Source organism: Mauremys mutica, chromosome 3 (assembly GCF_020497125.1).
Source record: "Mauremys mutica isolate MM-2020 ecotype Southern chromosome 3, ASM2049712v1, whole genome shotgun sequence".
NCBI lineage: Eukaryota > Metazoa > Chordata > Testudines > Geoemydidae > Mauremys > Mauremys mutica.
The window spans coordinates 94,477,298-94,490,733 of NC_059074.1; the positions used below are offsets into that span (position 1 = coordinate 94,477,298).

General features: G+C 38.1%; 1 protein-coding gene across 1 annotated transcript in view; it reads right to left on the reverse strand.

Annotated features, from left to right (window-relative positions):
- Positions 1 to 13,436, reverse strand: part of TRDN (triadin) — a 271,057-nt gene that overhangs the window by 239,930 nt on the left and 17,691 nt on the right. Inside the window, exons 4-5 of the mRNA XM_045010301.1 lie at positions 12,212 to 12,241; positions 8,305 to 8,334 (exon numbers count right to left, since the gene is read on the reverse strand). Coding sequence (XP_044866236.1) covers positions 8,305 to 8,334; positions 12,212 to 12,241 — 60 coding nt within the window. The remainder of the gene's footprint in view (positions 1 to 8,304; positions 8,335 to 12,211; positions 12,242 to 13,436) is intronic.

Here is a 13,436-nt window from a genome sequence, read left to right on the forward strand (position 1 = left end):
CTAAATTAATTCGGCATTTGGAAAGTAAACATCCATAATTAAAGAACAAGCCTCTCGAGTCCTTTAAGGGAAAACTGAACAGCTTGAAAAGACAGCAAACACTGTTTTGGAATACAAGTAATGTCAGTAAGAATGCTCTTGAAGCTTCATATCTCGTGTCACTTCTCGTATTACCCAAAACCATAAGGCACATACAATAGCCTGAGAATCTCATACTCCCTGTGGCATTAGACATGCTTATCAGCATGCTTGGCCATGAAGAGGAAAATAAGCTTAAAGCTATTCCTATATCAAAGATACTGTTTCGAGGCGTGTTAATGAAATGGCTGATGACATTCATGAGCAGTTGAAAGAAAAATTAAAATGGTGTTCAGTTTGGTGAATTAACAGGTGTTTCAGCCTTAGCACACTTCTTAGCTTTCTTTCAATATCATTCAGATGCTACCATTGAGGAAAATGTGCTCTTCTGTAAAGTGCTGCCTCGTCACACAACTGGTGAATGTCTATTTAACCTGTTTGTTGAAGCTACCGAATATATTGTAAAAGTTGTGAATTTGTGAATTTCATAAAAAGTCAGCCTCTATCAGCTCGTCTGTTTGCAGTTTTATGTGTGAAATAGGTGCACTTCATAAAATTCTTCTCTTGCACACTGAAGTGAGAGGTTTTTCATGGGGGAAAGTGTTAAACAGACTTTTTGAATTGCGAGCTGAAGTACGTGGGTTCCTACAGGATCATGGGTTTCCTTTTGCTAAATTGTTCAGTGACCCACCATGGCTTCTTCAGTCAACTTACTTAGCAGATGTCTTCAGTCATGTGAATGAGTTGAATATGAGTTTTCAAGGACCACACAAATACATAATTGTGTTGGGAGACAAGGATATACACTTCTTGGGAAAGAAATTTGGAACCTGGTCTGCTCAGCTTCGGAGTGAAAATTTCAAGTCATTTCCTCTGAGTTGCGAGTACATGAAACTGATTCCTGATGACAAGAGTGTGGACATAAAACAATTAAAAACATTATGATTGAACATATATTTAAACTTAATAAGCAGCTCCAGGATTACTTCACTCCTGATGATAAAGATCTTGGCAGGAGGTGAATAATTAATCCATTCAACAGAAGAGTAGTTGATTCTGTTGATACTTCTGTTTACATAGCTCTAGAGGAGTGTAAGGAGAGCATATCTTATGTAGCTTCACATATCATTTCTGAATCTGGCCCATTGACTGATAAATTGTATGCTATTAGCAGAATCATGCACACAGGTTCAAACATTTGGGGACTGTTAGGAGATCCTCAGCTGGTGTAAATTATCATAGCTCCACTGACTTCAAATTATTCAAATACACTGCTTGCCTCCCCACCCCATCCCTGTCAAAATCCAAGGAAATCTTTGTGTTTCAGATACAGTCTTTGTTTGTTTATTTTTCCCCTTGCAATGGTTTTAGTGGATCACATAGTAATTTAGTTAAAAAATGTTCATATACCCAATGGAAGACTGGTAAATACAGTAGATAACCTAAACTGACCCCATGACATATTGGGGGCAGATCCAATATGACATGAGTATTTCTGAACAAAACTATATAATTCAGTTAACTCCCCACCAGAAACATTCAAGATTTCTGAATGGATTATCTAACCTACAGCAACACTTATGACACAACACATCATGCAAAGTCCTTAAAGAATTGAATATATAAAATACACTCTGAACTTGCAAAATTTGCCTTCACTAGGATTTTTTCCCTAATCTCTGTAGGCAGTTGGAGCCAGCAGAAAATACGACACTCTAGCATACATTATTTCTGCACATTACAAGTTAAATGTTACCAGCAGAAACAAGTATACATTTCTATGTTGATTGAATTTGATTAATTTACAAGCCATAAAATGGTAACAACTAACTAACCCCAAATATTTAAAGCATCAGATTTTTCTATTGAGGATTTTTCCTCTGCAGTTTTGATACTCTGTGTCTTACGCTTTATGACAAATAGCTTTAATTTTCTAGTAATCACATCATATCTTATTTCTGAGTTGACAAAGCAGCTGTAATATCATAGAAGACTTACATGGCCAGTTTAAAGCACACAATTTATCTCTATCAATGTGACATACTGTTAATAAATCCTCAATATTATGAATTCATGTTTAGAAAAATGACAGAATCAAGCAGCAGCAAGGATAATCTTTGTCACCAAGGCAACCATCCTGATTCTTGATGAGATGGCAGCACAGTTTATTAAATTATTGCAAAGGAATATGTATTTTAAAAGATGTATTTCATTGTTAGGGTTTTCTAGTTATCAAGCAAGCTTTAAAAATTATCATTTTCCCAATGTTGCTGTTTTTTAGAAGGGACAAAGAGTTTATTTCCTAAAATGTGGGCACTGCTTGACTTATCTAGAGTTTTGAAGATATACAGAACATGCAGTAAAATTGTTTTAAATGCCTCCAAGAAGAAAAGCTAGCAGCCCACTCGCCAACCATTTTCAAACTCTGACAGGAGATATATTCACTGACTATCTTGTTAGCAGGTCTGCACAGCTGTATGTTGTTGACCCAAAAAAAGCTGATAGTCTGATGACAGTCAGATTTACATGAGCTAAATCTGCAGCTTGATTGAAAATCCCTGCTGAACAAGCAGTTTTGGAAGCTCTTCCTCTCTCCCCCCCTCTTCCCCTCCTCCACCCCCCCATCCCCAACCTTTACCATGTTAATTTTCTTTATCAAGAGTTTACAGTGTCTGCTAACAGCCCTGTTCTCCCTGTGCACTACAAAGACCAAGCATTAGTAAGAGGAGGGACGGGGAAAGAGAAGTAAATTATAGTTTCCTGAAGCACTTTATACTAGAGGTGCCCTCTCAGCACAGTTCAGCCTCACATTAGTATGAATAATGTGCCCCTTCATGATGAGGCAGGAGGAGGTTCTTACTCTTCCATCAACATATACAGTGGTTAATTTCCAGTCTGCTTATATTACTGTGCTCTTGTTTGGCTGCTCACTGTTAATAAGTACTCAGTTGTAATAACATGCATTATGGTGGCACTAAAGGACCAAACTGAGGACACCATGTTAGGTACTGTACATGCACATAGTGAGAGACTGTCCCTTCTCCAAAGAGCTTACAATGTAAACCAAAAAAACAAAAACAAAGAAGAAGAATATGGTTGAAAGGAAATAGTATTATTCCCATTTCCTAAATAGGGAGCTTTATGATTAAATGACTTGCCTGTGGGTACACAGGAAACCAACATCAGAGCTGGTTACTGAACCCTGATCCTCTGAAGCCTAGGCTGGTCCCTTAATCACCATCTCTCTGCTTTAATATTAGCCAGACACTCTGACGGTGAATTGGGGTTTTAATATCAACAATTGTTTTAAATTTCATCAATTGTGATTGGATTGATTTTAAGGGGTTATATTTTTATGTATCTTTTGCTGAGTAAACAATACCAACTGATCCTAGTTTCAGGCTGTGTTTGTTCTTCACTCTTTCTTCCTCCCTCTTCCCCCTTTTGCTATACAAAACAAAAATGACTTTTACAGGCAGTGAGGCTAAACATTTTGGCCCAGATCTACAAAGGTGTTTAGGCTCCTAACTTCCACTGAAATCAATGGAAGTTAGGAGCCTAAACATCTTTGTGGATCTGGACCTTTGAGTGTTTAAAACCTTCACTTTCTCAAAAATGACCATATGTGAAAAGGGGAATGGACCCCACCCAAAGGGCCTGCCAAGATTAGGGTTAATAATTCTGCCTCCAGCGGCCGGAAGCCCTACAGCTGCTGCCCACTACTAAGCTGGACTCTATCCCTGCTGGTTTATCTAGCCTACCTAGCAACAGGTGCATGATTATCCTGGAAAGTTAGTGGGGAGGTAAATAAACCACAAAGTAAGAGCTGGAATAAGCTGGGTTAAGAGCTTCAGAGGGGTCATTTTTAACTTGCTCTTAGACATTGCCTTTATAGAGAATTGTAGTCAACTCTCTTCTTGTTAGTCTCCTTAGCAGACATTCGAAACAGTACAGCTGTGGCCTAGCTCTCCTGTAGGTGGAAGAGGCTGGTTAGGATGATAGCTATTTTAATGGGATGGGAGGGGCAGGAGGAAAAGAATCTGTACAAAAGACTAATTCCCAACAAAATGTTAATATTTCATGGAGCCACAGTCTATGCAAAACACCAAGTCTTTATAGCAGCCACAATATGAAAAAATAAATGGCAAATATTTCTGACTGTGAGAATTAACTCTGGGGTTGCATCTACCCTATGGGCCTAGCCTTTGGAACTGGCCAAAGAGTTGATGGTGTAGACTTTAAAAGAAGCTATATCTTCTATGGTCCCCTGATCCTTGGAGCTGCCAGGATTAAGTTGGACTAACATGGCTGCTACTCTAAAACTTCACACATACTCTAATTTATGGCCAAAGACAACAACTCCTGGAGGGCTTTTATGGCAGCCAGAGTTCAGTAGTGATCGAGCTATGCCTCCTTTCCTTGATATAGTCCCCTCCACTGAATGCTACTCTACACCTTAAGCGATTCTTCAGATGGCCACTGAAACCAGAATTAGGCCCACTTTGTGCTGCAGAAACAGTGCAAAAAAAATTTAGCATGGATTAGGATCTGATCCCATACATTTTAAGTAATCTCTTAGCATTGGTGGAGCTACACCCAAGCTATCAATGGTAAAAAACATTAGCATATACTGACCAGCAACATCCCCATCACCAACCCTATAAGTGTTTTGATCATGGGGTGATATTTTGATAATAACCAAATTATTCAGATTGTGGAGAGAGAAGCATAATGTATCCCCATTCCCCCACAACCTCCTGCTCACCTACACAGAAACTAAAGCTAAATTTGATATAACCATCTCTGTTTATATGCTACTACTTTGGGATCAATGAAATATATGCCTTTTTCCATCTGCCATGACTGAAATCATATTCTTTCTGCTACAAAATAAAATGCTTTTGTTCTTGGGTCTCAAGGAGAGATGGGGTGGTAAAGATATACATTGCTCTTTTTGTTCATTAAAGGAGAATTTTATTATTAAGTCATAGAACATTGGCATTGATCTTTTACCATGGTAACAATGTGCCTGGGCATTTTAATATATATAGTAGGTCAGTCAAAAATGTTCCACTCAACGGTTTCCATGAAACATTGGGGTTTTGAGTAAATACAATTTTTCAAAGTAGCTACTTTCCATGGAAAATATTAGATTAAGCTATACCGCTCCGGTGTCTCATGGAAATTGTGGTTCATCATGATGCACCGCCTCCCAACATCAAGAAATGAAACCATGGTGTATGATTGGATATGTAAGCCAACTAAGGAGCCTGGCCTAGAGAGGGGATGCAGCTTGAGGCACCACAGTAGCATTTCCAAATCTATTTTGTTTTTTGGCCAAAATATTTCAATTTTTGATTTTTCAACAGGAAAAAAACTCTTCTGATCAGCTCTAATATACAGGGCAATTTTTCATCTAAAGGAAGGCAGCATTTTACATTGTCTCTGAATTGAGTAATCCCTTCTGGCAGATGTTCAAGAGCACTGATGTTCAGTGAACAACATGTAACCGTCCTCATATGAAGGAGCACCACAGTAATTGAGGACTTTGAAAGGATAAATTTGGGAGAAATGTGGGATCCTAGAAGACCTCTTAACCCCAATTAATTTTTAATACAGATTTCTTGCCCTGCCCCCACCCCCAAAAAATATATAAATCTCTTTTTCTGGGACCCCACTCAAATGGCCAATGCAATGCACCTCATTTCAGTGCTTTCCTGATGTTCTAACACTAATAAACTCTGAACCTGTGTCAAATAGAAGAGGGCAGGAGGAGGAATACAATTCAGATAGGAATTTTACACTGTGCCTCTCAAATGAAGAATTAATGAGTGAGGACCCCAGGATCTCCTGAGAGAGGATTTTGATCAGAAGGAAGCACTTGTTATTTTTATGGAAAGTAAGACATTTCTTCATGTCTTCTCTTAACTCCCACCCACCAAGTCTGATTTTCAGGCTCTCTTCGTTCCAGCTGTGGTACAGTGGACCCTCAACCAGAAAAGAGATCAGACTCACATCCTTCTCTTCCCTCTTTAACAGCAACTAGCTCAGCTACCCTCTGCTATAGCAGGAGCACAAATTAAAAGAGGTCAGTAGCGTCATTTGGACGGGAAGCTAAACTCTCTGAAACCTCAAGTGCTACTACACTTCTATCCAAAGGATCTTTAATGACCACATGGAGTCAGGAACTCTTTTTTTGCATCTTTCACAGGAAAGCAGTAAATTTTGTACTGGAATGCCCCATGACATCAACCCAAGTTAAAAACCTTTCTTTCCACAGCAAAAAAAAGAAAGAAAGAAAAAAAAAGAAAAAAGAAAACCCTGGAATTGAAAATTCACTCTTGCCTAAGGGTAGGTAGTTGTGTTTTCTTTAGATAATCTGAAAAATATTTTCTTCATATTCTAAAGTGTTCCCCTTATAGTGGATATGCCATTGCTGTTTTGATCAGCATAAAAAGCAAGATGGGATTGTCAAGAGAACATTAATAATAGAAACTGATGGTAACAAAAATCAAATAAAAAAATATCTGGGGAAGTAGTTTTGTGTGTGTTTTTGGCATTCACTCAGTTCTGAAGATATTTTTAAACACATTGCTCCTTACACAAAAATTCACAAAACACTTTATAGTGAGAAGAAGCTTAAAGAGAAATTGAGAACACTTTACAGAGCTGGGAAACAAGAACTCTTATGCAGAAAAAAGGAATATTGCCATATGGACATATAAAAGAAAAGTCAGCTGATCTCTGAAAACACTAAAAATGCAAATAAGTATATACTCTAGAGATGAGTGCATAGAATAATTAATTTCCCAAATCACAAACCTCAGCCATATAGGCAAATTCAATAAGGGGCCATACCTTTCAGGCTGCATTCATGCTATTCAAATATTTGCTTTCCCAGCCTATTTGCCGCTCGAAGGAAAACATTTGGGTTTAGAAATATTTTTATTTTCTGGTCTAAATATTTATGAAACATGACTATCGTCCAAAGGAGTCTTGCCCATCCTCAAATATTCTTTCAGATGAGCTATTGGTTAACATTTTAAAAAGTGACTTATATGACTAAATTATATAGAACCCTAGAGCCTAGGGTTCTAATTTCAAAAGTCTATACTAGAAAAGCTATACCACGATAAGTAAGTTGGTTAGCAGTGTGATTTTTTACCAGTATAAACTCTGATGTAGATGAACTTAGATTGGCATAAAGGTACTTTATACTGGTCTACATTGTTTTGCTTCCTGAACTGGAATAAGCTATATTGATATAGCACTTTTATTGCATATAAATGAGTCTACAATGCAGGAGGGGATTGCCACTTTAAGTATTATAGTTAAAGCAGCAATTTTTAAATTTTATTTATTTATTAACTGATAAGCTTTTAGAATAGGGAAAGACAAAAGAGCATGGTTAACTATCAGTTATAGCTATGTGAAAATTTTGGGGAAAAAAATTGAAATATGCAAAATGTCTGCTTTCAAATCTTGATATGAAAACTAATCAGTCACAACAATCTAATGACATAATGGTTTCACTCACCTACTGGTATTTATACATTGAACTTTTGGCCCTGATCTTGCAATTCATAGTGTGTGGACAGGCAGACTGTACCCACATAGTACATCATTACTAGGAGAGTTCTCTAGTATGTTTACAGTCTCCTAGTATCCTTCTGTCCCACTCCCCAAAAAAGTATATCATTTCACTGACTCATTTAGAGAATTCTGACTAAGCTGGTTGTCAAGGAGCTTTATTTATCTGTATAATTAGGCTAGTTTCTCCCAATTTGCAGTAGAAAGTTCTGATGTTTCTTGCTTCACTACTGTGAAAAAGCAACACATCTAGGAAACAGGGAGGGTGGAAATCCCTATACAATATATTTTCTTCTTCTCCAGATGAATCACTGCCTAGAATTTGGGGTTCTACAAACTGGGAAATCACATGATTATCACACCCCGAAGACTAATATGAAACAGAAAGGTACTGCCATTTTCCTCCATCACCACGGTATACCTGAGTGCTTCTGTGTGTTTCAGAAATCTCAAGTTTCTTCTGTTTTTATGTATATCAACATCTGTTACACCAATAAAAGTCCACTAAATAATATTCAGCCAGTGTCCCGCATCTACTGCCATGTCAGTGCTTTACTTGCACAGATATTTCTAACTTAATTTATTATTAAGCTCCTTCTTTTTGATTAAACTAAGATTGCTTTAAAATTCACTCACCTTTTTTTTTGGTCACAGGGTGAATTTCAGCTAAAACAAAGGAAGGATGTTAAGTTAAAAAACAAAGTTTGAGCAAACCTGAACTGCGAAATATAAAATAAACCCTGATCTAAGACCTATTGATTTCAATGGCCTTTGGTCATATCCTAAATTCCAAAGATTGAGAATAATTTCCATATGTAAAAATATTAATTTGTACATAATATCACTAATCTGTATATTGGAAAATTAACTTTAAATTAGCCTTATGTAAACTGTTATTCTATTCTACAGTTCCAAAATGCTGTAGAGTAATAACATTGCTAGTAGTAAGTTTTGACTACTGCCATAGGCCTCGTGCTAAAACCTCTGTGCTTTTAATTTGGAGTCATCTCTAATAAAATGTTATTCTAATTTTTGGGGCGTTTTTTCCCCCATCCCAAAGATTCAAAAAGACTATCAGTCCCATTTTGCTTCCATCAATAAAGATCCTCATAGAAACAGACTGTGACACTGGGCTTGGACTGCAGAGGCAAAAGCATATAAGATGTGATGAATAAAACTCTCCTATTATAAAAAGAAATTTTAATAAAAGAAGCATACAAAAAACGAAACATACAGTTGTCAAATAAATTGATTTGTCCATAAATGTTTTACTAACCCTGAAACATAAATCAACATTATCAACTATAACCATTGATTTAGAAAAATGACAGCTAAAACATATTACGTCTGTTAGAAACCATTATTAGATTTTCGAATAGTTTTCATGGAAACGCTGAGAAATTTTATCATGCACTGAGTACACATTGTTAAACATTGCAAAGCTCTTTACAGAATACTTTTTCACCATGTCCCCTGACAGTTACATTTTTTTTTCTGCACAGTATAAAATGTTCAGTCTTTTCCAGTGACTAAATATAAATATCAGTGATAATGCTGGGGATGAAGAAATTAATTTTGGTAAAGAATGTACTATGATAAGCATTTTCATCCTTTCTAGTGGCTACTGACACCAATATTAGCCCTGTTACATGTACCACCTTCATTGTCATTATTTGTATCCCTATTATCTTTGCTTGCAATTTGCATCCGTGTCAAGGTTATCTTTGCTTTCTTCAGGCTCATAATTATCATTATTCTTCCTTTCTTCTTCATTCCTTATCATTACTGTGATGTCCTTACTATTCCCTTGAACATTTTCTCAGTAAATAACTTTGCTGTGGTATCAACTAAATTTTAGTGTGTTTGCAATTATGGTCCTTCCAAGATAGTGAGAATTTTGTGCAGACTGTTAGTGCACACAAAATATGCTCTGGCTGATAGACCTGAGAACTGAAAAATATTCAAGGAGCTCACTGAGGAGATATGTGGGTTTGTGGGTGATATCAAGCTGAGAGGAGCTGCAAGTGCTTTGTAGAATAGATATAAAATTCAAAAGGATCTGGAGAAACTGAAAAAATGGTCTGAACTAAATAAGATGAAATTCAATAATGACAAATGCAAAGTGCTCCACTTAGGAAGGAACGATCAATTGCACACATACAAAATGGGACGTAAGTAGGAAGGAGTACTCCAGAAAGGGATCTGGGTTATAGTGGATCACAAATTTGTAAGTGTAACACTATTGCAAAAAAAAAGCAAACATCATTCTGGGATGTATCAGCAGAAGTGGTGTAAGCAAGTCACAAGAAGTAATTCTTCCACTCTACTCCAGTTGAAGCCTTATCAGCATGGAGTATTGTGTCCAGTTCTGAACACCACATTTCAGAAAAGATGTGGACAAATTGGACAAAGTCCAGAGGAGAGCAACAAAAATGATTAAAGGTTTAGAAAACAGGACCTCTGAGGAAAGATTGAAAAAAAATGTGTTCGTTTAGTCTGGAGAAGAGAAGACTGAGGGGGGACATGTGTGTGCTAGGCAGTGTTTTATTTTGGTAGAGTTTGGGGATTTTGTTTCTAAATGTACATGCTATTTTGTGTTTATGTTAGATAAAGCAGGTCAAAGAAGCACATCTTGCACTTGCAGCAGATGGCGAGTAGGTTTCTGATGGTCCTTAGTTCCTGGGGGAGTTCATTCCATAGTCTCAGACCAGCCCCCAAGAATATTTTGTCTCCTGTTCAGATGAGCTTTATAGCTATGATAGAAAGCTCCATTATACCCAAGGAGCAGAGTTGTCTGTCTGCCATTGTCTTCATCCCAGAGCTTTCTGGCAAATCTTTCAGAAATGCTGGGCCCAGGTCATTGAGCATCTTGAAGATAATGATCAAAACCTTTAACTTGACTCCATATTACATGAGAAGCCAGTGTAGACAGCAGAGACAGGTACAATGTACTGTTGGTAGACTATGTTGCTGAGGAGATGTGCTGCAGTATTCTGCATTGGTTGGAGTTTAAGGGCTTGTGGCTTTGGGCCCAGATATACTATATTGCCGTAGTCCACATGGGAAGTAACAAAGGGGTACATAACAAAGGTCAGGTCAACATCCACCTGGGAAAAAGTCTCCTACCCAGCTGGAGATGGTAGAAAATATTGTTTGTGGATGCCGCTAGCTGAAAGCTTAGTGTCAGTGAGCAATTCAGGAGCACTCCTAAACTATGGGCTGAATTAATTAATTGTGACTATGCCCCCTTCAGCCAAAGCAGACTGCATGATGGGGTGCAAATGCTTCACAATGCTTTTCTGTACCCACCAGCATTACCTCTGTCTTGCTAGGGTTCAGCTTCAATCAGCTGTTCTTCATCAAAGGCGACGGTGATAGTGCTATAGTCATATCAGTTGAAGGATAAGTAGTTCTGTGCGTCAGTGGCCTACCTGCTTCAACTGAAATCAATGGAATACTTCCCACTGGTTTCAATGGGAACTGAGTTGGTCCAATGATGAAAAATCCCACCCATAAATCATAGGTAACAGGAGAGCAAGTTTTCCCACACTGCCTACCAGTTTCCCACAATTTTGACATGAAGGAATGCCTCACAAGGATGAGTAGATGGTCCTGTTCTCCATGCCCATTCAGTTCTTGACCTCTCTGCTGAGACTGCCAAAAAGGTGCTATTAAGGGCTTAATACAAATCGAGGTAATTCAGAGAAAGCTGGGTTGAGCCCTTAATGTGGCAGTGATGGTTTCTGTGATATGGACATTTATCTATTGGAAATCTGATAGATATTAAACTGTTATCATGTAGATCACTGAAATGTCAACAGGTGGTAACGACTTTTGTTATTATTGCCAAACTGTGCTCAGTTTGAACAGTAAACTAGAAATGAGGGGCTCTATATCCTATTAACAATATCCTGGGTCTTCCAGTATATTTTCCCTTTGAGTTAACAGGAGCTGAACTTAAGTTTTGTGTTTCTGCATGGCAATATTTAGAAAGATTTGTATCACAATTCTACTTGCTTCATCTTTGTTTTCTATAAAAATCCAATGGTAATTATGTAACTTATTGTCAGAAGTATACAGATAGTCCTTACTTTAAGCTTTTACTATAAACCTGGGCAAGAGGTGAATACTTTTATATTCCACAGCTGCTTCCTAAGGTGTCTATTCTTTCCAGGCGTGTATGTAACACAAATTGACATAATATAAGTCAATAGGTAGATAATACATATAAAATAATACTGTAATCGTGCTGTTGGTTTTTTATGAATATTTTTAGCTGCACAGCATAATGAAACAATTAATACTTCTCCTAAACACACTGCACAGCAACAAACAACACTTCAAACCTTATTATAATTTGACACTCCTAACAATTTCAATTTACATACAGCATACACAGTTAGTAGAATAACAAAAGCAATTAGTGACAGAACCAGTGGTATAGAGATAGTAGCTTCATACTAATTTAATAATTTAATAATAAAAGTATCTAAAAACATTTAATACATCAAAGCATGTGTTATTTATAACAATGAAAGCCAACCTTTTTTTTTCAACGGAGGTTCCACTTCACCTAAACCAAGATGGAAAAAACACAACAATCAGATAACTTGTAGCAATGCCACTATTTTTTTCCATGCTAGTTTATTTTCATTTTTAAAAGCATTCAAAGTTTATGCCAAACATGTTGAGTAACAAGAACTCTATTCTGAGATTTTAGACTTACACCCACACTTCTGTTTCCATGTAGGCTTTCTAAGAGGAAGAACAGATACGTTAAATGTATTTTAAGCACCAAAAAAGTTCTAGAACTTATAGTTAAACCTGTGACCAGATACTGGCATGTGAGCAGGGCTGCCCGGGGGGCAGAGGGGGGGGGCAAGTGGTGCAATTTGCCACAGGCTCTGGACCCCATAGGGGCCCCCACGAGAATATAGTATTCTATAGTACTGCAACTTTTTTTTATGGAAGGGGCCCGGTTTGTTTATCTGCCGCGTCGGCAAGTTCGGCCAATCGCGGCTCCCACTGGCTGCGGTTCGCAGTCCCAGGCCAATGCGGGAGGCAGGAAGCTGCAGCCAGAACATCCCTCGGCTCGCGCCGCTTCCTGCCTCCCGCATTGGCCTGGGACCGCGAACCGTGGCCAGTGGGAGCCGCGATCGGCCGAACTTGCCGACGCGGCAGATAAACAAACCGGGCCGGCCCGCCAGGGTGCTTACCCTGGCGAGCCGCGAGCCACTGGTTGCCGACCCCTGTACTAGACTCTTAGGGCCTAATACTGTAAGATGCTGAGTCCCTCCTGTGATTCTTGGGAGATGCTGACTGTTCTCTACTCTGAGTACAGTCAATGGAGTTGGGGTTGCTGAGGACCTCCCAGGAGGCATTCAGAACCTTGCAATTTAAATGATTTAATTTTCTATATAGAAATTGTATAAGCTAGCTCATTTTATGATCCTTTCAAACCCTCATGTAGGTTTATCCGCTCTGCCTCCATCCATTCTCGTACTCAAAAATGTTCCTCATTGCATGGCTTTTGACCACCAGCACAATTTCAAAAATCTAGACAAGGAAACCACATTGCACCTTTTTTATTTCTCAACAACACGAAGAACTGGCCTTACAGTGGTTGTAAATCACATCTTAGAATAGGGTCCCCAAGTCATAAAGCTACATATAATAGCATATCTGTTAGTAGTTGTACACAAAAGCCCATGCAGACATCTTGCAGTGGCAGAAATTAGGTGATACTTCTAGTATATGAATACAGTAGG